The sequence below is a fragment of the Daldinia decipiens genome (assembly GCF_022478715.1).
Source record: "Daldinia decipiens strain CBS 113046 unplaced genomic scaffold F4813scaffold_2, whole genome shotgun sequence".
Classification (NCBI taxonomy): Eukaryota; Fungi; Ascomycota; class Sordariomycetes; order Xylariales; family Hypoxylaceae; genus Daldinia; species Daldinia decipiens.
In genome coordinates this window covers 299,627-322,990 of record NW_026054545.1, presented here as the reverse complement: position 1 = coordinate 322,990, position 23,364 = coordinate 299,627, and the positions used below count along the sequence as shown (strand labels likewise).

Genomic DNA, 23,364 nt, shown 5'->3' with positions numbered 1-23,364 from the left:
CGCCTAAAGATTATATTGGCCGTGTTTCTTTGAATGATACGAGTAATTTAGTTGATTACCTCACCGTCTGTTATCAGCGTAGTTGGGGGCCTGGGTGTGTTGGCTAGTGTCTGTTTATTTTTGTTACTTTAATTATAATATTAAAATGTCTATAATACGGTAGGCGATGGTATGGTTGATAGTGAAAGGTCTATCTAGAAACTATCTAATGCCTGCCTCGCTCATAAGTGACCCTCACTACCTAACCATAGTAAAAGAGGTTCGCAATCCTCTTGTTACTAAACAGAGGACTTAGCTACCGAAGCGAAGTGCGCAAAAAGAGGTCGATATTAGCCATACGTCCTATCTTTATCCCCTTCTCTTACTGTGGTCCATGCGTGTAAGTCCGATGTTTACATTGGTCACTCCTTATCTGAGCTCTTAAAGCGATTCAAAACCTACTTTCCATCCGCAAAAGGAAGATGGTAGCAATCATAGAACGGACAGCTGAGAGGCTGGCCCCGCAGCTTGGATACCAAAAACTGACGGCATCCTCCACTCCATAGAGAAGCTAATGCCGCTTTTCAGTGGGTCAGTCGCGAGAACGCAAACCTTAGTCTTATATGGGGAGGCTCCTCTCGCGGGGATGGTCCGCTTCTCGGCAGAGACAGAGCTCGCCCCTTGGCCATCGTAGCTATAGCGCATACTTAGTATGCTAACAGTCCCACCAACGTCTTTTACTCAGACCAAGAGGCTATATCGGCTCTAGAGAGAGGCTGACGAGGGAGATCAACTACGTCCTATCTACTATTTATGAGATCTAAGCTTCTGATAGCGTTATTTATTCCAATAAATACCTGGGCTTGTATATACATTTATCTTATAATGTTACCTGCCTAGGTATATATATAGAACAGATAAAGCACGGCCTTGATGGAAGCGCGTGATATCGTCGAACTTGGAAAAGGAATACGATTTTTGATTCGATCAAGGATGATGAATAAATATACAATATCGAACATGCAGCACGGCCGTGTCTGTTGACTCGTCGTGGCGGAATGTGGACCCACCCTTCCGGGTTCTGTCTACCCCGGCTACCTTCCGTGTAAGTAAGCACCTGCCCTCCGTTTTATAGTGGGACCGGACGATCGGTTTCTTTGAAGCGGGGCCCTGAAGGACCCGGATCATATACTCGTACCGCTCCAGCTCTTCGGAACGATCAGATTCTCCCAGAACCGATAGAAGGCGTTATTGAGCTTCCAGCCAGTCCGTTTAGCCTAACCGCTAATGCCAATCCCGACGAACTAGTACTCGTTAACGCCTGTAGCAATCTAAGTTATGCTATCAATTACATTTCTGGGAGGTGGGGAGGGAATCCGTTCCTTATTAGATGGTTAGACATTGGCAGGTATTGGTGGGCGTCTCGAGAAAGTATCTTGAACGAGGTTCTCTAAAAGTTTGAGGTAGAGTATGATTATTTTTACTCGGGTGTGAAGGACTGCTGAAGTTTTCAAGTACCCGGAGACGGAATAGAAAGCCATAGTATCGTGTAGGGTGGAACTGTTGCCTAGAGAGTGAGGACATGTGGGTTCTGCAGAGACAAATGAGCCCTGATCTCGTCAAGGAGCATATGAAAGATAGAAGAGGAGATAGGCACGTTATTGAATCAGGGTTTTGACCGCTAGATCCTAGTAAAGTACCAGTATAAAGCCAATGTACTGGTTTATGCTTGTTTTTATTTGCCTTGTATTTTTTACAAGTCCGGACCGCTAGCTATTCGGCCCTTTGTCAATAAAAGACTCGAGGAGTCCACCGCCCAAGTTCCATTCGAAAGTAGGGGCGTGCCAAACGAGTTAATGCGACCCATTTGCTCGTAAACTTTTAGAGAGCCAGTTAAGCCTGTTCCCCTATAGGGAATGTACGACTATATTGTGGCGGCAGCGAATAGTTCAGTCATTATTTAGTTTCGGAAATTCGGCCTTTTGCTGGTTACCTAAATACTAATGAAAGTCCAGAATATTTATCTAGACTTTGTGGTTCTATGGGGGAATCAGGTTATCCCCAATACTATAGATTTATACAACAGACATACTCCTTGGGCATAATTATTTCAACATTCCACTTTCGCTATCAAGCAAGGTTTGTTACATTGTATTTGAAATTATTTTCTTTTAATTTCAGTGCTATTAAAACAATTATAGTTTCGCCCTGTGCGCACTTAATAATTCCGTATTGACCTGGACGTAAAGGGGTAATAGGGGTTAGAGTTACTAAAAATACCTCCTTTTATATTCTTAACTCCCTCATTCCAAGTTTCAGGGAAATTTATAGTATGACGGAGGAGGGGTATGCTGAGTTCAAGTAGTAAACTGGCAACAAGAACTAATCTAACTACCTATGGAATGAGGTGAGCGCGGAACAAAACGCCCATCTACAACTAACGACTCAAACCACCCTTATTACTCTATCAGACTACTACCCTTCAATATAAAAGACACAATAACGACGCAAACATTGCGAAAAATTAGGGTCCAGAAGACAGGTCAGAAAAATGGTTATAAACGACGCATAATCGCAAACAAGAGCCTATGATACCTACCGAAGGCAAAAAGCAAAAAGCAAAAAAAGGGGGAAGATATATAGATAACTAACGCAAAATATTCTTAGCATGACAAATACTATTTGACCAAGCGCCATCCTTATATGGATGACAGTTTTGAAGTTACTATAAGGACGAGGGAAAATCCCGGTTCCTGACTGCCAGAGATACCCCTTGATCGATGTCATATGTAGAGTGAATGTTAGAAGCAGAAGCGAAGCAGCTGTATAGTAGCCGTATATTAATATAAATCTATTAACGCTTGACCTTCTAGACTCTGATGAGGGCGCGCAGCGCCCCTTATATATCTATTCTACGTAGATCTATACCTAATTCATACTGGCTTCACTTATCCCCTGGCACTGACCCTACAAACAGGAGCGAGCTTTTTGTCGGTTCGTTTGGAGTATTGCTGAGTTGCGCCCTAACATCTTTCAGAATACCAAAAATTTGCGATAGAACAAAGCTTCGAACTTATTTAGACGAGGGTTGGTCTGCTAAGAGGATGCACATATGGGCTATAATTGGACAGCGGAGTAATAACAGTGGTAGCTGTAAAGAAATAAGTCTAGACTAACCTTGTATACTTTCAAGGCATAACTAGATGTGAGTGTCTCTATTAGCATTATAGGATAGGGTAGACACATCGGCGCCCACTATTTCCTAATGCTCATCGACGGCAAGGGAGTTCACATTTGACTTAGAATAGGTGGATTAAATAACACCGGCGGCAATGAGTGGCTCTGGGGAAGATGCGGGAGAAATTATGCCAACCAGAAAGCAATATAGATGTTAGTAGTTTATTGGTGAACAGGTAGGAAAATATGTCAAGGTCAAGAAGTGGTGTATGTTAAGGCAGGGTGGGTGCCTTCTAAATGCCCTTCTTTCTATCACACTGAATTTCCATAAGTTTCTAGATTAGAAATTGGTATATATTTTATAATTGAATCTTATATAATCTATCATCATATATGTCAAATATATAAGACCTATGATATCCGGCAAAGCCTTCCGTCTGATTGAACAGTCCATCTATCACTACCAACAGCCGTCAGCCCATAGAATAAACCATCAGGATCATACTTGTCCTTGATAGACAATAAACGTGCGTAATTGGCACCATAAAAATTACATTTCCAGTTGGGATCGCGGAAATCTCCTTCGTTGAGGTACACCCTGCCGCCGGGCGTCAGCGCCTCAAGTCGCGGCATTAGGGTATTAGTGACCTCGTTCTGCAGCGCAATATTAGCCTGAAAGTCGTAGGCGTTGTAGGCCCTGTGAAGAAGAAAGGGGGTTAGTATGAGCTTAAAAGATAGACAGGAAACCACACTAGGGTCATATAGGCACACACGGGAGTACTTACAGGCCAAAGACTATATTCAAGATGGTAGTACGCCAGACGGGATTTACGGAATTATTGACACCGGTTCTCGGAAAGCCTGATACATCTAATGAGTTTCCGGACACGACTCCGCCTTGAGAGGTAATGAAGTTAAGTGCTTCGAAAAATGACGCTGCCGAAGAATTGGTCTCGAGTAGTGATTTTGGGATCAATCGCCCACCGATGTTGTACTCGGTAATGTTATCAACGGGAAACATTTCAGTGTATGCTTCCAGGAAAGAACTATATTGTTGAATCTGGTAGTCTGAATGTCTTGTCAGTACAAGTGCAATGTCTCTTCATGTTATGAGATTACTTACTATATGGAATGCCATTATTATCCAAGAAGGATAGTGTAGGCTCAAGAAGAGCCTGAAGCTGGTTTTTATCCAGGTCAGGACTGACGATAGGGTTTAGTGAGAACACACCAGTTGCTAACAGCCAGACACTCCAAGTACCTGCCTCTCCCAGTCTGGGCAGCGTCAAGAGGAAAGTCTGCACGGCACTATTGAAAAGGTCCGCGGAGACGTTCGTACTTGTGGTGAAATTCAAGGTCGCAACAGAAACTTTCGTAAGCTGGTGTACCCTCACCGTCATCGAGATAACCGCAGCATAGGTGCCTCCGCCACCACCCGATAGTGCCCAGTATAGATCACTGTTCTTAGCCGGGCTGGCAACGAGGTGCTGGCCCCCGGCCGTGACAACTTCCCACTCCAGGACCTGATCGGCCCCAAGGCCGAAGACGGAGTTCAGGGGCCCTTGGCCGCCACCCTGGGAGTAACCACCAGCAACACCTACGGTGGAGCAACCACCTCCAACGATTGCAACCCCGGCTTTGTCGGCGGCCTGGTAAGCTTCAAGAGCCTCGATACCAGCGCCAAGCCTCAGAGCCTTTCCAGTATAAGCCGTTGACTCATAGTTATCGATTAGCTCTGTATCCTTAAGGAAATGCGTCCACAGGGCAAGCCCCCCGGCTCCTGTCGACTTCCCGAAGTAGTCATGGCCCGTGTTGCGGATCACAAGGCGGATATTCTTCGCGGCTGCGAAGGCGAGCGTTGCCTGGTAATCGGCGACATCGGCGGCCTTTACAGCATATTGGACATACGCGCCAATAACACACTGGTCCGTGGGCGTTGTAAATGGATCACAACTGGCGTTAGCAAAAAAAGGGGCCATGGGAGACGAGGGCGTCGCAAGGTGTGTCTCGGGGAACCACCACACATCACGCAAGGCTTGACATGCCTGGGCGTCGTAATTGGCCAGATTCGACTGGTGACACGATGCAGCAATGGGGGTCGTAGCGATAAGACGACCACCCACCGTTGCGTTAAACGAGGACCATTCCGTTGGTGTCGGCCAGCACGCATCGCCGGGAAAACATCGACAATTGTCTCCATTTGGGGGCTGCGGGTTGGGAAAAGTACTGGATGCCGCCTTTACGAATGAGAAACTACTGGCGGCGAGGACTATGGGTACTATAGATAAGAGCGACTGAATGGCCATGGCGCAAATTAGTGGTATGTATGTTGTGTGTGTGACTGGTTAGAATGCAAGTGAGAGAGAATGGAAATGTCCTCGTGTTCAGAGTCGCGACTGCGACAGTAGCTCGGGGTAACTATTTAGTAAACTATTTATAAGAGTCTAAAGTATCGTTGGTTTCAGTTCGCGTGTTATCGTACCATGTGGTAAGCCGTATGCTTGTTGGTTGGAAGACGCATTGGCGTAGAGGCGTAGAGGCGTAGAGGCGTAGAGGCGTAGAGGCGTGAAGGTATGAAGGCATCGATCCTTCAAACTCACAAGGTAGTATACGGCATAGATAGCTTGGTTTATCATAGGGCCGGCGGTATAAGTCGTTAGCTCTTCGGTTACTGATCAAAGTTTTCTAGGTAAAGGGATGCGATCTGCGTTGGAGTCCGTAAGGCTCTAGACAGTGTCAACAATTCAGCATATATTATGTACCTAAGGTATTTTATATGTGAACTAGATTTCAGACCACCATTACGGAACTTAGATTATGCTATACTAGGACGAGTAGTTGAGGGGTCTGTAAGTAGCCAAGTAATTATCAGAATTTACGGGGCAGATAGATGTGGTCGATCCAAGTCATTCTCATTTATCATTTTCCAATATTGAATATAGGTGGGTTTCTTGATGCATCACCTCAATAGGCTAGGAGCGTGCCATCGAAGTTATAAAAATTTCCCGACGTCTCAGCTCGCGTAGCCTCATCAATTTTCCCCATCAAACCTGGGATAATGTCCTCTGTAGAATAGGGTGCCTTCCCCATGCCCCAAGTTTTGGCATGGGCGTTCCCGGTCGCCGTTTGCACGAAACCCGGGTCCATGACCCATGCAGTTAGCCATGGGTTCTCGAAATGCGCACGCCGGACGAGGTAGTTGAGAGCTGCCTTACTGGCACCATAGACGCCAACCTTTACGGAGATATTAGGCTCCATCTCGACAATCTGGCTGGCACTGGAGCTGATGGCTAGCAATTTTGGAGACCTAGCTGATGCTTTGAGCAGCGGGTACACGGCACTGAAAAGTCTCACGAAGGAAAATGTATTGACATCAAAGATGTCACGCAAGGCATTGATGTCCATGTCTTTGACGTCAGCAAAAGCACTGGATGGATTGATGCCAGCCACAGCTATAACGACATCGAGGGCATTAATGCCGGCTGCCTTGATCTGGTCAACTGCTACAGCGTGGTCTGTCTCGGATGTAGCTTCGATCTTGACGACCAGCAGCTTGCTACCCTCCGCCGGCTTGATGTTCCTGAGCGTGGTGCTTTCAGGATTGCGGACGGCGCCGATAATGGTTTGGTTTGGGCGTGACAAGTAAGCCTCAACAAGTGCGCGCCCAATACCTACAGTATATTAGCATTAGGACAAGAAATTCAGTAGTAGTCTGCTAGGAATATGACTACATAGACTGCTACTTACCTTGGTTAGCGCCGGTGATTAGGATAGTGGGCATGATGAAGAATATTCTGCAAAGACGAATATGAAGAAAAGTGGTTGAGTGCGTAGTTCTCTGGTAAAGGCTGAAGGCTGGGAGATAAATACCTACCTACATACCTACCTACCTAGGTGGTACCTACCTAGGTTGCTTAATTATGTACATAGGTACTTACCTACCTTATGTATGAAGAGGCAACTCTCCTATTTAGCAATGCTACACTACCTACCTACCTAGGTTAGGTAATTGCATTTATTACCAACCTGCATGTAGGTACCATGCACCTATATTAATTGCACCTTCCATGTGTAACCAACAATGCTATCGACGCTACCTAGTCCGTGCCTCCTACCTACCTAGGTACCTAACCTACATTATACTTACCCAGTAGGTAGGCAGTTACTCAAGAATTGGCACATTATAAATCAGCATCATTCTTTGTCTTATTTGTGCTGGGTAAAACCCATCCGCTAACACGAATCACCCGCAAAATGGCGAGCATTGATAGCCTCCATTATCCTTCACAGGCTGAACCCCTAATCCAAAATGGTCTCAAATCCCGCGTATTATTGCCAACCGATGCTGCTTACGCCGCCCGGATTGATTCTTACTGGTGTAATAGCGCAAAATTACGACCGTCTTGTATCGTTCAGCCACAGTCTGCAGAAGAGGTGTCTAAAGCGGTCGTCGCCCTTGCAAAGGCGAATCAACTCTTCGCTATCCGTTCTGGTGGTCATACCAACTGGGCCGGCAGCAACAACATCACTGACGGCGTTACTTTAGATTTGGGTCTCTTGAATTCAACCGAGTATGATGATACTAACCAGATTGTACACCTAGGACCTGGAGGAAAGTGGAAAGATGTCTACGACGAGCTCGAGAAACATGGCCGTAGAGTCGCTGGCGGCCGAGAGTCAGATGTTGGCGTAGGTGGTTTCCTACTAGGCGGCGGAAACACGTTCTACGCATCATTTTATGGTTTGGCCTGCAACAGTGTTATAGCCTACGATGTTGTCCTGGCCGATGGGAGAATCATCACTGCTGAAGCAGAGGGTGATCATGCCGGTAAACAGCTTCTGTTCACTTGTCCTTTCTGTGGCCTTGGTTAGATCTGACTTATGATCGATAGACCTCTTCTGCGCTTTGAAAGGCGGAGGCAACAACTTTGGTATCGTCACTCGTTTTACCATGCGGACTATACCAGGCGGCCCAGTATGGGGTGGACTGGCTATTCATCCGTTAGATGTCATCCCGGCCGGTGTCAAAGGTGTAGTTGACTTCACGACCAACAATGCAAGCGATCTGTACACCAACATGCAATTTGTGGTCGGCTACCTACCCAGATTTGGGGGCAACATTTGCCTTACCATAGCGAATAACATGGCTGCTATTGAGAAGCCTCCTAGTTTACAGAAATTTTTAGCATTGCCTGAAATTATGAACAATTACAAGACAACCACGCTTCAGGAAGTTATCACATATTCCTCGCTCCCGCCCAACTACTAGTAAGTATATCTAAGCATCGCAACCTAACTACTCGTGTTAACTATGACTAATTCTTACCTACCTTCTAGCAACATCTGGTTCACTTTGACAATCAAGAATGATGCTTCTATCATTCTAAAAGCTGCTGAGTTGCATGATCAAATGGCGAAGGAGCTCCAGGCAGGCATTCCCGACCAGGACTTCGCCTCGCACGTCTCCTTTCAGCCATTGCCCTATCTATTCGTGCAGAAGTCACATGTTGCTAACAGTAGTGGTAATGTACTTGGCCTTGAGCAAAATACCGGCGATGCTATCGTGATCCAAGCATCTGTCAGTGTCCGTACCGCCGAGTTAGAGGCATGGGCTCGTCCCAAGGTTCGCGCATTGGTTGATGAAGTGCGTGCCTTCGCCAACAACATCGAGGGTGGCGTCATGCCGTGGATGTACCTCAATTACTCCCATTCCAGTCAGGAGGTTCTACAGAGTTACGGTCCAGAGAACGTTCGCAGGATCCGAGAGGCGGCGTGGAAATATGACCCTGAAGGCGTCTTCCAGCGCCTGTGCCCCGGTGGTTTCAAAATCTCAGCTTTAAAAATCTAATTTCTACATTCGTCCTTGTGTGGATGTATGCCTTTTAGCAGGGTAGTTTACATTAGGAATAATAGAGCCTATGTTGCGCATCCATATCGTAAACATTATTTGACTAGCATAGGTGAGCCTTGCTCGAGAAGGATGTCCTCTTCCGTGCATGGCTATGCAATGCATTCTTTATGTTGAATTTGCTTCTTAATTTCCTGAAAACCTTCCAACCTTCATGCATTGCGTTATTAAGATACTGATAGTCTAAGTGGTTCACGGATGGTATCTCTAGGTGGGTCTTGCATCGTAGCATCCTACATAGTTACGCCGCGGCGCATGTTGGCTATATTTTTGCACTTTATGTATGTTGTTGTTACCGATGTCGTATCCATTCAATACTGTAATGTGAAAGCCTTCCAACCTGTCCAATAATTATGAACTATGCGTGCATTGAGCACACCAGCCAAGTGCCAACTACCTCTCTAGATACACACCCATCTTCATTTTTTGTGCAGCAACATGTAAGTCTAAGTTACGAACAATAATCTATCACCAGTAAGCCGTACCTATCGCTAATGTGACTTTAGGCGATCTAATAGTATTCTTGGTAAGTTTGATCTAAATGGGTACTACCTACCTAACATAGCGAAGATATGGGTATTTTAATGACAGTTTTTCTCAACTTGAAGCATACATACCTAGCTAACCTAGGTACCTACCTATGTATCCAGTTTTCCATGTCTCTTTACTGTAACAGACTAAATTTGACAAGTTCTTAATATGTCCTTCTCTGGGAACCCAACACTTGACGCTTGGATGGTCGGCATTGTCTGTGGTCTTATTGCTCATCATGGAATCTTCATAAAGGGCGAATGGCATATACAAGCACCTCGAATTATCGTGGGTCATTTATGGATCTTTTTTGTCCTGACTCTGGCAAGCTATATAACTCGGGGCCATGGATTCGGCAAAATTTTCGACGTGCTTCTCTTGATGTCTTCTGGTTACCTTCCGGGATTATTGTTTAGTATCATTATTTACCGTTTCTTCTTTCACCAACTTACCCAGACCACCTTCCCCGGGCCCTGGTATGCACGCATCACGAAACTATGGCATGTATGGGCATGCCGTGATTCTAAAAATCATGTAGTGCTTAACAGGTTGCAAAATAAGTACGGCGACTTCGTCCGAACGGGTAAGTGATATGAATATAAATATTGAAAATTAACAATACGAAACTGACGAGTACCTAATCTATGTAGGACCTAGCGAGCTCACCATATTCCGGCCAGAGATTTTTATGGCACTGGATGGCCCCCATTCTGAATGCATGAAGTCAGATGTGAGGCCTACCTCGCTGTTTTCCTTTCTAAATTTTGAGCTAACTATGTCTGAAGTGGTATGATCTTTTGATACCCAATCTGGCCCTTGTTACAGCGAGAGACAGAGGGACACATGCTGTCCGCCGACGGCAGTGGAATCGTGCATTTTCCACTAAAGGTCCGTTGCGTGCCTATCCCATAAATTGCAGGCAATAGTATGCGTCTCCAATGCCGAACTCTGCTAACTGTGGAATTATACTTGGCTTCGCATAGCCCTCCAGCTCCACGACCGCAAGATCATGCGCCATCTTGACGAGCTAGACCGACATATCGAGGCGGAGGCCAAGGGAAGGCGTGTCTCCAACGCCCGAAATTTGTTTTACTGGTTCGCCTTTGACGCTATGGGGGACTTTGTCCTCGGAAAATCTTTTGGGATGCAACAGAACCAGGAATGGCATCACGTTATTTTCCGGCTGCAACGCGCCCTGTCACTTTTGGGCCCTCTGAGTCCGGCTCCATGGCTAATACACGTGGGCTTCCAACTGGCACCTCGGATTTTACAGCTTAAAGACTGGTTTGACATGGTCGCTTGGTGTCAGACGCAGATGGATATGCGAATCAAGGACAGTTCCCGTTATCAGGAGCCGGATATCACGCACTACATCATGATGGAAGACGTGGAAAACCAGAAGATAATCGACGACGCTCGGGCGTGGTTGAGCGGGGATAGCCTACAAGCAATTGTTGCCGGAAGGTGGGCAATATAACCCTAGTTTCATATTTTGCCACTTGGGATGCCAATATACTAACTCTCACGCAGTGGGCCAATCGCAAATGCATTGTTGGGAACTTTCACCGAGCTGGGAAGGGATCACACTACCCAAGAAAAGCTATACTATGAGCTCATGGACATTGATGTGTCTGATACTAAGGTGTTAGCTAATCTGCCGTTCCTGAATGCCTGCATTGACGAGACGCTGCGTCTGTACCCTGCCCTCATGACTGGCGGAACACGTATGACCACACAGAAGGGTATGACTATTGCAGGGAGATTCATACCACCATATACCAACATCGTAGCTCCTCAATATCTCATCTCTCGGAGTATGTTTGACACCTTTTCAATTACCTTTCCTTCTATTACCTCCCGACGTTAGCATTTTCTTAGATTTAAACACCTAGCTAATCATGGGTGGGGTTTTCTCTTTCCCTGTAGGGCAAGATTGCTTCGTGGACCCCTTGAAATTCGTCCCCGAGCGATGGACGACTTCCCCAGAGATGCTACTCAACCCTTCAGCTACCAAGCCCTTCGGGACGGGTCACACAAGCTGTGTTGGACGGCCTCTTGCCATAGACTCTCTACGCTTCGTAATAGCACGGTTGGTAAAGAAATACCAGTTCAGCTTCGCTCCGGGTGAAGATGGAAGCGGCATGGGAGAGCATCTGAAAGACCAGTTTGTACCGAATCCAGGAAGCCTACATCTCTGCTTTGAGCTGCGATGAGTATACTGGGAGCGACTTAGCATTGAGAAATACAGGAATATTTGATAATCATAACGTTCTAATATATCAACGCGATGTGCACTTTAAAAACTAATGATATTGTTTATTCGCCGCTTTTACTAACGTTACAGCGCTGAGACTTCAATTTGCCCAAGTTCATAACAGCAATTCTGACCTAGTATAGAATCGACTTAAAGCCATCTGACCGTCCAAGCAAGGGCAGTGAATAGAGACTAAGCAGCCAAAGACACCATAATTGCCAACTTCGGCGGTCGTCTTTCTGATTCCGCATCTTTAGTACCCGCCACATAATCACGGCGGCAGGAATTCCTGGTACAGCGCAGGACCATACTGAAAGGTCCCACAATATGGAACAAATGCAAGTCCAGAAATATACGAAGAAAGCAATTGACCACCTGGATATTTCCTCGCCAAGATATAAGACTACTGTTTTCCGTCCCCGAAGGCGATCTCCAGCCTGATCTTTCAAGTCCTGGATTTGCATGGTGGTCAATATGACACCACTTATAATACATACCCAAACCATACCGTTCCAATTAATGCCGGTTTGGTCTCCAAGGGCAATCTGTAGCGAGCCGCTATTAAACATGCCATAGCCGACGGATATCAGTATCTCGCGGACGAAAGCCTCGTCCATCCCCCTCAGGTCGTTATAAAGCCAGGTGGTGATGTGGATGACTAGCCCTTGTTCCCATACCCCGAGGTAATAGTTGAACCAGAGGGTGAGGGGTATTGAGACAAGCATCACGCGGCGAGTCTGGTCGCTGGTGATTCTGTTGGTAGGAATAGGCCGCCAAGGTTTATTGATGCAGTCTTCAGCAACAGATTCAGGAGCTCTTTGATTCGCGAGATCAAACGAGAGCACGTTGCTCCAGTTATAGGCAACAACTATTGAGAACCGCTGGAGTAGTTCGAATCCAGATGGTTGATCCCCTTTTGAGAGGGAAGTTGCAACAGCCCCGAGTATCCCAAAAACCGTGTTTGGGATAACAAAAGTAGCAAAATCGCTTTCAGTAAAAGCCCAAATGAGCGAGGGGGCTTGAAAAGCCCCCTGTGAGAGTTTCAGGTATGTGGCGGGTATCATGACTGCGGTGGGCTTATGAATAGGCGTATATTAGGGGCTGTGAGTATGAAATTGTAGATATCAAGCTCGAACAGCCAACTGATTTCTAAGAGGTCCAAAATATCAAGCATGACAATATTTTCTGGCACAATCTGGCATGATATGGAAGTTACTTGGTGGTATCTGATAAGTTGGTAGCATCACAATGGGTATATGTTACCAACGCACTATGCGTACCTACCTATGTTACATAGAAATCACCGAAGGATTATAGCAGTCTGTGATATCGTTGTCCTAAATTCCTCACAGTACTGTTGGTACGTTCTGATGCATAATTCAGGGGTGGTACCTACATATTAACCAAAGTCAATCAAGCAGGCTGTGTTAATGCCACCCCCCTCTCTATACCACACTAACCCCTTATACCACCAACGTTCTCTATGCCACCAACGCCATCTATGCTGCTAATAAGTTCAGGCCAGTTTCATAAGGGCCTGTCCTCGTCTTCTACAATAAGTTTGCCCAGTCCTTCTAGCTGTTTTGATCCCGCGTAAGCAAACGCCGGTATATTTGAGTACCTACGACCTTGCTGTATAATACGCGCATTTTGCCTAGATAATGGCGAACTTCAGCTCTAGTGGCTTAAATTTCTTCATATTCGTTATAGTATTCACGATTATTTGTGGTATATTTATCTTGCTCCGTGTATGGGCTGCGCGTTTGTCGCACCGTTCCCTCTATCTCGATGATGCGTTCATCCTTTTCGCCTATGTAAGTCTCTACCAAGCAACACATACAATGAACGCGAAGTTTACCATGGAATCACAGGCAAATTGCATAGCGCTCGGTGGTGTTGGCCTTTGGGCCGCAGTTAACGGACTCGGCAAATCAGGAGCGGAGCTATCTCCTGAAGAAGTCGTTATCAACGCAAAGGTAGGAACAGGTATGGCGCCTAGAAGTATCATGCTAACTTCTGCGGCGCTAGCTCATCCTCACATCAGATTTGTGTTGGCTACTTGCGAGCGTGTTCGTTAAGATGTCCATTCTTTGGCTCTACAAACGTATCTTCGCAATTAGACAGTTCGAACGCTGGTGCTGGGTTCTCATAGTAATCAACGGCTGTTACGGTATATCCTTCATCACAGTATACCTCACCAACTGTACACCAGTGGACCAACTTTGGAACCCGAGTCCGGACGGCCACTGTCGCGATATGCAAATCAGCGATTTTTCTACCGTCGCCGTCAATTTGTTACTCGATCTAGCGATAATTTTACTTCCCATGCCTACGCTCTGGGGCTTGAAACTCCCTCTGCGTAAAAAGGTTGTAGTGACGATTATGTTCAGCTTTGGTCTTGCGTAGGTGGTTTCCCAGTCCATAGCCGCCGGGATAATTACGAGAAACCAGAGTCCACTGACACGTTTACAGCACGATTGCAATCATGATATGGAGGATCACGGAAACTGTTCAAACCAGAGCCGACCCTGATTTTACCTTACACCTCGGCTTGATCGGTCTAATCAGCTTTTTCGAGTTATGGATTGGTATCATTGTTGCCTGTATTCCCACGCTGGCTCCTCTCTTCCGAGTCTACGGCCAGGTGTTCGCCAATAAGCTCAAGCCAGCATCCGGCTCACATGGTTCCTCTGGCTCCGCATCATATGCCCTGACAAATCTACGCCAAAATGGCTTTAGTGGTAAGAAAGTTAACTACGATAGAATCGACGAAAGTCAAGATTGTGCACGTGGGGGTCCGACCCCAAGAGTCCCAAGGGCTCCATGGGATGGAAATGGCTTTGAAACGAAAATTGTTAGCACTTCCCACTATCATCCCAAACAAGGACCGATATAAGGTAACATTGTAGGTGGTGTTTGGAGTGAGGTTAATGTATGATACAAGTCTTTTTATGTGATATTTTTCTTATACTTTTTCACGCCACATATAGGCCTGGCCTCTCATTGGCTAGCCACACCTCAGCGCACGTCCGATGGACTTTTGGTAGAATCAATTTACCTGCTATACTATTATACAAAAGCTTTAATAGTTAGTATCGTTTGATAGAGCTAGTTTTGCGTGAAATTTCTAGATATAATCACAAAAGAAAAGGTTATTAATTGCAGGGCGATTCTAAGGATTTTATTGGCTGGAAAAGCTATGACAGTATTAATAAAATATAAGAAAGTTGATACGGCCGTCGATAAAATGGCATGATGGTAACCTAGAGACCTAGGTTAGTAGAATAGCATTATTAAACATAGATAAGCTAGGTACCTATATTTTAGTTAGCATCCAAGTTTAATCCTTGAAGATAAGATTCAGGAGCTTCCGGATCTGTTTGTTGCCAAGTACCGCCCCCTCAGTGTAGACCAGCCAATCTGACCAACAAATTGAATACCTAATGTATGTTGGTAACTGGGAGCTGTTGGAGCAGCAGTCCTAATAAATTAGGCATTTTTGTGTTCGTTCTACGCAAGGCCACGATTTAAAAATAAATGAATGATTGGGTTACAGCGCATACCATATTCCTTCGTGTATTTGATCCAACGTTAAACGGCCGAGAACTTGTACATCAGCTCACACTGTTAGCTTTGCACTTTGAAATAATATATTAAATCTGCATAATTTGATTAGTCCATGTTATCTACATGCCTATGGGCAGTACATGTGCCATAACATCAATGCAGCTATCCGAACAAGCTGTGGAATGATATGTTATAGTTAGGCTTATATAAGCTTGGAATCAAGATATAGTAAATAGAACTACTGTTGCACAAAGGAGAATTGGAGTTTAGTAAGGGTAAGGCCTTTAAACTCCGTTATATAGTTGTTTGCTATAGCCACGTTGGCAATTCGACGTTGTGTCACATAACGTACTGGTTAGGATGTCAAAGAGGTTAATTGATGAAATTTCTAACAATGAACAATAAATTGACTGTTAAGATTGTGGGAGAGAATTATGTATTAACAATTACAAAAGAAATCAAGTGTTTTTTTGTGCTAATTAATAATACCCTATTGTAAATATTTAATGTTTTAAATCTCCTAATGTAGGATTTTTAATAAACAACATCTTTCGAGTTTACCTTCGTGATAAATAAATTTCAATAATTCTAGTAAACAGCTATTGGTTTGCAATCTCTTTTACCAAGCCTGACTTAACCCAACCCCTTGCGAAGTTTCTTCCTAAACTTAACAGAACTATAAGCCACCATATCCTCCCAATCCATCCATCATACCACATGACCTCTTTTAGACCCCTTTTATTTCTTGCGCTTCTCACAGCTCTCGATACTACACCTTCAACCACAACAGCGAGACCGTTCAATGCAAAGAACTTGGCTTCACCTGCAGCGCTATGCCAATCGCCACCTAAAACTCCTCTTACGGAGAAAGAATGAACAAAAGCACTAGAAAGAAAACCACCTAAGACCTTACCCACGTCTGCAGAATCCTCGTTACACTTCCCCATTAGCTTTCTCTCAAGCCACTCCCCAGGCCAGACGCCATATACAAGAAACAGGCGCGCAAATAGTCGATGCCATCCGTAAGACCAGAACCCGCGCACCGACGTGATATCCCAAATCCTAGTACTGTATAGCGGTGGGAAGAAAGCCAGGGGACTAGGCGCAAGCGGGCTAAGCATTATTGCGAAAAGCGAATGGCCTAACGAGAATGCTGCCATAAGAAATGCCCCTAAAGCACCCGTGAGTAGACATTGCACTGGCAGCGGTAGCGCTTCGTCGAAAAGCTCGCGAGATTGTCTTTCGTCACTACTAGACCATGCCAGATCTATAGACGTAGCAAGATACCGTAAATATGTAGCCCTGATGATTATCCAACTCGCTAATAAGACTGGGGTGGTATGTACGAGGATGCTGTGGACACGGTTGCCGACCGTAGGCAGCCAAGTCCTGCGCGTGTGCCGCACATCGGCCGTCGTCCATGTGAAGCCGACTCCACGCATGCTGAGCTCGAGCTCGAGGGCCCAGGAGGCGCGGTCGCGGAGAGTTCGCGGCCAGCCGCATTCAGTTGTCGCCGTTTCGAGGACAGGTTGTGGATCCGGCCCGTGTAGCGTGCGCTGCACGGCGTAATATGAGTCGCAGGCCGCGTCGGGAATTGAACTAGACATCCTGCGGGCTGCGTGGCTAATACCGATGGGAAAGCTTGAACGCCTTCCTTTTCTGGTTTGCGTAGAGCTACGGTTTGGGACGACCTCGACTTGGGTTGATTTTCTGGCTGGAATTTCGTCACCAGCTATGGTTCTCTCCTTATGCGAATATGGCTCCTTAACCCCTCCGTCGGACCATGCTCTCGCCATGGTAGCATCTGCGGGCGCAGATATTTCAACTCTCGGCTTATGCACATACTTAACTCGCCGGGGAATGTGCTTGAAGAAATAGGGGCTTATAAAAAAGGCGTCTATCACTCTGCACCCGCCATAAAGGCCGACGAGGCCAAGCTGATAAGTGAGTCCGATGCTCTGCGGAACATGGTATGCAAGTGGTAAACGGAAGAAGAGAACCCCGGAAATCAAAGCAAGTATATTGCGAATTCCTTTGACATACACGGAGTCGATAACTGGCGGAGGCGGTGGGGCAAGGAGAAGGAGAGCGACATAATATGTCAGCGGCGGCATTACCGCCGCGCTGAACGTGAGAGGTTGGCTTCCTGGTATGGGATGAAGACCTGGTCGCGGTGTGGGATCAAGAACCAGAGCGTGAAGCTGGGCGATAAATCCAGAAGCAGATAGTATCATTCTGTCGGCATATGCAACTAGAATAGAAATACATTAAAATGTTAAAAATATGATTAGTATCCAAGTTATTTCGCAACTTGACACTTCAAATACGATGAGCTTTTTCTCATTTTGGAGATGATGTTGAATGCCCAATCGGGGGAATTATACCCGGATATGGTGATGACGTGGGAATTAGTTGGGCACATGATAATATTAAGTTCTTGAGCCGAGTTAATTGCCGTTGAGTTTTCATAGAAATATAAACTTTCGACGCAAAACTTAAACTAGTGTAAAGATGATTCTCTGCTTATGAGAGAGTTGGGGTTGTCATTATTAATTAAGACTTAAAGAGTTTGGGGGGGAAGTGTTTGGTTAATAATATCTCCCGAAGACTCAACTAACTAACCTAGATCTTATGGCTTCTTTTGTCCAACTATAATTGAGTAAATACTGAGGTTTATTGAATATTTATACAAGTGCACGAATGTATCAACTCATGACATATCATCTTTAGCTGCTAATATTATAATTGAACAATAAACGATATACTCGGATGTGAAATTTGAAGAAAAAAAGAAAAAAGAAAAAAAGGCACGATGAAAATTTGATTAATGCATACTTGTTGAGATTGCCTCAAGTATTAAGGTTGCTATACGAAATAGGGAATATATCAGGTCAAGATATTCCCTTTCTTTAAGCCTACCTACGTATTAATGAGTTACCATTAGTGGTTATACCTTACTTAAGGTATGCTGAAATTAGTACTTAATTAAAGACACTGCTATTACTAAAGTCAGGCTTCTTTTACTCATATAAAAGTCCAGTTAATCAAGTCGTTCACACCGCTCAGTATTTAGATTTACAAGGATTATTATATAGTGCACGGTACAGATCCGTAAATTTTCTCTCTTTTTCTTGAGGATAAGCGTGATGCCGGAATAGAACCATCAGACAATCGTTATCCCGACTTCTGTTCTCTCGCCTTCACACCACGGCGTTTCTTAGAAATAGCGACTCGTGTACTCTATGAAAACATCTGTTTCTTAATGAACGATATAGGTATGGATAACGAGGAGATAAAGCGGATGAATACCTTAATCAAGTCATGGCGTACAGATCCATACCTGGTAAATCATATTCGCTCCGCTGAGATTCGCCTCTTCAGTTTCGAAGATGAGCCCTCCTATTATTAATATAACGAAATGCTAAGCTACTTGTCAAAATCGACGTCTCTCGTGAGATTACCAGTAGCACTCTGGGGCCAGGCCGTAGCGTGGACGAGCCCTCAGGCCATTCGTTCTACGCGAATTTGATAACTCCTAACCGTTTTATATTGACCTCGAGACCTCCTTTGTTAAAATATGTTATTTAGCATGCATACCGAAGTTAACAGAGCTTACTTAGAGGCGATAATTGATGACTATATTGTATTATATAAGATTACGTAGATGTCACGTATAAGAGATAAGCCCTGGTTGCGTGCTCTCAACTGGCGGCGTTGCCTTTTGCGACAGTAGAATAATTATCCATCAGTCCTACATTTATTCATAATACCTTCGACCGGAGCTGGCCCTAAGTATTGTTAAATAGGAGATCATGAGGCCTTTAATGATAGCAATTTCATTGTTAGCGTCCTGCTGCTACCCATTAAAGGACTTCCTAGCGATTGAGTTCGGGTCCGACGACTGCACTGGCTGGATCAAGCATGCAAGTGAGGTAGGATTAAGACCAGAGTTCTGGCAAATAAAGAGTAAGTAAGAAAATTTGGTTACTCAAAGATGCCTGTGTACATCGCTAACGATATATCCCATAATAAATAACGAGACTAATGCTGTATATACATCAACTCCAAATGACGGTATCTATCGATAGTATGGATAAGGTTCTCTGGCACGTCCGAGCTAGGATGTAGCGGTAAAGTCTTGGGTAGTCTCCCTTGTGGATGCTCAAATTTGGATCAGTATGGGGAAAGGATACAATGCATTAGATGGTGTAGCACTTGGATGCATGATGACCATTCATGTAAAGTAATAGGGAAAAGTTGATACTTTGATATGATACCCAAGGGCTGATCGACCTGGATGTATGGGTATTCTATATGTAGTTATTCAGACGCAAACGATGTATTATTGCTTCCATATTGGTATAATCTCACTCGAATTTTGGAAGATAATAGGGGTACGCAATTAATGCTGTAACCGTATCCCCCTGAATTGCCACCACGAAGCATCAGCCATTGCCTTTTATTTCCTTCATAGCTTGCTGGGTTATGATTGCGGCGGTGAGAAGTGGTAATATGTGCCTGAAATCAAGTCTTAAGCGAAATCCTCTCCGCGACCCGGCATAAAGCCCAGTGCGAGGTGAGAAAATAAGGGATGTTGACGCGCTAGAAGCAATATCAACCCACCTGGCTTACCACGACTCGGTTGAACGAGACGTGTATGCGTTTCTAATAAACCATGTCATCTGTGAACTGTTAGCAAGAAATAGCCTCAGCTACCGGAGTAATAAATCTATCTTAAGGTAGAATTGGTTTAGTCCTATTCCCAGTTAGCGAGTAACATCGGTTATTCGGGGTCGGTCACATTAAGCTCTCCACTGGAGACAGTATCAGGTAAAGAAAGAGTAAAAAATGTGAATCTGAATTTTCCCTTGCCACTTGGCTAAAGGCCATCTAAGCTGGCCGGCATAATGGAGCAAGGGGGGTACGTCAAGACTGCAGAGCGAGGCTTAGCAACGACATGGGAATGCGTCGGCCAAGCATTCGGCTCCTAAAATACATTGTGCCATCCTCGGCGGAATGGATGACTCCTGTCGAGCACCTAAGTGGTTGAAAAGCAAGATAAACAAACGGTATCTGTGCACTTGGCCGTCTTCCGGAACGCCGTATGTCCATGGACCTTAATGATACCTAAGGAGATTCCGGTGTCGGTGCACTCTCTAACATGACTAGCCGCCTCGAACCAAACACTAATAATAGGTCTCATAACCACATGATTATCATCAAGGATTGTCCGGAATGCCTACTACTACGAGTAGCATCTTGTAATTTCTATAGTGGAGCTCCAGGGTAATGGTGAGGCTGGTATTATACCACTGGATTACCAAACAACGTCACCAGAGTCGTGTTCCCGAGTTTGGTAGTCGGGGATCCCTTGTGCTGCTAGGCGTTCTAAATAGTCTCTCTGGACCTGGAAGATAGAATAGTTGCCCGCAAATAATGGTTCAAGGATTGTGTTACTGACGCCTCCAGTCTTAGTTCCCTTTGCAAGCTCAGCCATACGCGCTCGGATCGTCGAATGAGCTTTCGAGAACTGGGCTAGGATGGTTGGGGTATTCTTAGATCCGCCCGCAATGTCATTCTCGGGGTTGTTGGGATCGAGAATAGATAATCGATCTAAGTTGCGATAAACGACGTTGTTTACTTTGCTCTAAGTATACATACCTAATTAGCATGAACCACGAGATGGATTTTCTAGAACTCACCTTGGAAACGAGACCGGGAGGGTTCATGCGAATCGCGACTGTGCTGTACTGGAAATGATTACCATAGTAATCCAGGAATTCCATCAGCAGCTCTCCAAGATGATGCTCGGGTTTCATAGAACGACTTTGAACCTGCGGCATCTGGTTGAGTAAGTTGACAACCATGCAGATGACGGAGAAGCCTCCAATGCCACCATTGACAGGCTCGTTGAGTCCTCTCATGAGCAGAAAATGCTTGATGACGGCAACGAGGATTGGCATCACTGGGTACTTCTCTTTCCAGTCTAAAAATGTCTTGATGGCTTGATGACCATTCATCTTCTCAAACGAGATGTCAACCTTTAGGCCGGTTTCGCGGTCAGCAAATTTCACTAGTGGGACTTTGGCCTTTGCGATCACTTCAACGTCGTTCTTGTAGGGAATTCCGTGATGTATGAGGTGTGTCTTGAAGGCCCACAGATCCTTCTTCTTATCGTATCGCGGAATGCCACGATTAATGAATGTGTTGGAACAGATGGCGACATCCATATCTGCAGTAGGCAGATAGAGACCAGACATGAAGGAGCCAAAGGGATAGACCTCAGCATCAGTCCACTTCTTCTTAACCACCGCCCGGAGATTATTGAGCATCTCGTTGCGGACGCGCTCTTCAAAGTCGCGAGGACGAACATACAGGTAGAAATCAACAATCTCCTTATGCAACCTAAAGCAAGTAAGTACGGATCCTCGAAGAAGAAGAAAGGACACACTTACCGCGTGGCCATAGACGGCGTTGTCGAATGATCAGTTATAGCCCAAGGACATGGATTGTCATCTTTAGGTTGCCATGCTGGCAAAACATTTCCACCGCCGCTAAACTTCATCGAGATCTTCAAAGTCGTATGGGGTAACTTGATTGTATCGTCAAAAGTGCGTTTACGAGTACCGAGCGAAGTGGAAGCTGTTAGGTCAATAGGGTTGTTGCTAGTGCCTTTGGTATTAGGTTTGATGGTTTGGGTTTCTGTGCGTTTAATTCGAGTCTCGTCAGTAGGAGGGTTGTGTGAATAAGTTGCCGGGTGTGTTGATGTTGCTTCGCGACGGTTGTCACCTATTTGCCGGTTAACCATTGCAACTGTCTATTCGTACTATCCCTGTTGCCTGTCCGCAGTTGCCTTACCTTCACCTTCGTTGTCACTGAAATCGCAAGAAATAAAATCTAGCCCCTCCACGGGCGCTGCAGGCTGCTTTGCTTCCGCTTCTACGCGTGCTTTGCGGATCAGCTGTACCATGTCTTTCTTTTTGCGTGTACTCTCATCAGGGGGAGGCAGCGCAGTATACGGGTCAGGGTTAGACCATCTCGGCGCATCCTGCTCTGGTTTTGTAACATTGGTCTCGGATGTTCGCATTCGCTTGGCTGCAGGTTCGGCCACATCTGAATCGGAGTTGTCCGAAATATCCATCTCTGCTTCGTCACTATCTGACAGTTCATCAACATCTCTATAAGTAGCTCGACCGGCTGTATCGCCCAACATTAATTCTGGGTTATCATCATGTTTCTTAAGCAAGAGTAGCCGCGTCGCCGGTATTGGTGGCTTGTAGGAGCCATTTTGTCTAGCCTGAGTGCGATTTCGCGTGTCTCGATAAGGTTGATGGCGTCTGCGATCGTCATTACGGCGTGGGCGGCTATCGCGGCCGGTTGATCTTCCATTTTCGTCGTGACGCGGTTGATGGGGTGCGCTTCGTCCGTCGCTGTAACTATGTTCATGATGAGTACTGCAAGCCCTTTGCTGGGAGCGGTATGAGCCATACTCTCTAGGAGCTCGTTGCTCTCGGTCCGATGGTACATATGAGTCGATACCGGTAGGGCGTTCTACGCGAAAGGTGAAGTCACCTTGAGGAGGGCGGTAATTATCGCTGTCGCGATAGTGGTCGCGATGTTCCCCATCAGCTCGGCGGTGATCATCGGGGCGATTGCGACGTAAATCGGAGTAGGGACCTTGGAACTGATAATTATCGCGACGCTCTTGTGAATAGCCGTTCCATGATCGAGGCGGCTCATCGGTGCGCTGATACGGAGACTGAGGCGGTCGGCCGTAGCTATCGTAACCCGAGGGAAGGGGAGGGTTAGACGATGATGACTGGTTATAAGAATTTCTATACATCTTGGGCAAAATTGATGCTCTCCAATTCCAACCTTGTGTTGAAGGAAGGAAGGTTAGGATTAAGGAAATAAGTTGGGACGGTTCGCGCTTTAGAGTCCGATGCGA

The 23,364-nt window shown here is 45.6% G+C and overlaps 8 protein-coding genes across 8 annotated transcripts; 3 read left to right on the top strand and 5 right to left on the bottom strand.

The window, feature by feature from the left end:
* Positions 1-3,505: 3,505 nt before the first annotated feature.
* Positions 3,506-5,600, bottom strand: F4813DRAFT_343340 (uncharacterized protein). The gene is made up of 3 exons (XM_049241526.1): positions 4,280-5,600; positions 3,942-4,224; positions 3,506-3,853 (listed from the first exon to the last, which is right to left on the bottom strand). Exons 1-3 carry the CDS (start codon positions 5,460-5,462, stop codon positions 3,568-3,570), a joined length of 1,752 nt encoding a protein of 583 aa, XP_049104031.1. The 5' UTR covers positions 5,463-5,600; the 3' UTR covers positions 3,506-3,567.
* A 506-nt stretch (positions 5,601-6,106) lies between these two features.
* On the bottom strand, positions 6,107-7,028 carry F4813DRAFT_96960 (putative aflatoxin biosynthesis ketoreductase nor-1). The gene is made up of 2 exons (XM_049249095.1): positions 6,904-7,028; positions 6,107-6,827 (listed from the first exon to the last, which is right to left on the bottom strand). The coding sequence occupies exons 1-2, from the start codon at positions 6,935-6,937 to the stop codon at positions 6,121-6,123; spliced, it is 741 nt and encodes a 246-aa protein (XP_049104030.1). The 5' UTR covers positions 6,938-7,028; the 3' UTR covers positions 6,107-6,120.
* Positions 7,029-7,188: 160 nt separating this feature from the next.
* F4813DRAFT_343338 (uncharacterized protein) lies at positions 7,189-9,088 on the top strand. Its single transcript, XM_049241525.1, has 3 exons — positions 7,189-7,984; positions 8,049-8,424; positions 8,494-9,088. Exons 1-3 carry the CDS (start codon positions 7,411-7,413, stop codon positions 9,002-9,004), a joined length of 1,461 nt encoding a protein of 486 aa, XP_049104029.1. The 5' UTR covers positions 7,189-7,410; the 3' UTR covers positions 9,005-9,088.
* Positions 9,089-9,680: 592 nt separating this feature from the next.
* Positions 9,681-11,851, top strand: F4813DRAFT_343336 (cytochrome P450). Its single transcript, XM_049241524.1, has 6 exons — positions 9,681-10,178; positions 10,246-10,325; positions 10,381-10,483; positions 10,579-11,059; positions 11,126-11,409; positions 11,522-11,851. Exons 1-6 carry the CDS (start codon positions 9,764-9,766, stop codon positions 11,806-11,808), a joined length of 1,650 nt encoding a protein of 549 aa, XP_049104028.1. The 5' UTR covers positions 9,681-9,763; the 3' UTR covers positions 11,809-11,851.
* Positions 11,852-11,899: 48 nt separating this feature from the next.
* On the bottom strand, positions 11,900-12,913 carry F4813DRAFT_396742 (uncharacterized protein; the record flags this gene model as incomplete). The annotated part of the gene is made up of 2 exons (XM_049247862.1): positions 11,900-12,301; positions 12,358-12,913. The coding sequence occupies 2 exons, from the start codon at positions 12,911-12,913 to the stop codon at positions 12,042-12,044; spliced, it is 816 nt and encodes a 271-aa protein (XP_049104027.1). The 3' UTR covers positions 11,900-12,041.
* Positions 12,914-13,351: 438 nt separating this feature from the next.
* Positions 13,352-14,928, top strand: F4813DRAFT_343335 (uncharacterized protein). The gene is made up of 4 exons (XM_049241523.1): positions 13,352-13,663; positions 13,721-13,825; positions 13,878-14,251; positions 14,322-14,928. Exons 1-4 carry the CDS (start codon positions 13,511-13,513, stop codon positions 14,743-14,745), a joined length of 1,056 nt encoding a protein of 351 aa, XP_049104026.1. The 5' UTR covers positions 13,352-13,510; the 3' UTR covers positions 14,746-14,928.
* Positions 14,929-15,911: 983 nt separating this feature from the next.
* F4813DRAFT_396740 (uncharacterized protein) lies at positions 15,912-17,890 on the bottom strand. The gene has a single exon (XM_049247861.1). The coding sequence runs from the start codon at positions 17,648-17,650 to the stop codon at positions 16,016-16,018; it is 1,635 nt and encodes a 544-aa protein (XP_049104025.1). The 5' UTR covers positions 17,651-17,890; the 3' UTR covers positions 15,912-16,015.
* A 2,281-nt stretch (positions 17,891-20,171) lies between these two features.
* Positions 20,172-23,349, bottom strand: F4813DRAFT_343333 (uncharacterized protein). Its single transcript, XM_049241522.1, has 5 exons — positions 22,907-23,349; positions 22,275-22,852; positions 21,872-22,205; positions 21,119-21,821; positions 20,172-21,063 (listed from the first exon to the last, which is right to left on the bottom strand). The coding sequence occupies exons 1-5, from the start codon at positions 23,257-23,259 to the stop codon at positions 20,734-20,736; spliced, it is 2,298 nt and encodes a 765-aa protein (XP_049104024.1). The 5' UTR covers positions 23,260-23,349; the 3' UTR covers positions 20,172-20,733.
* Positions 23,350-23,364: the final 15 nt, after the last annotated feature.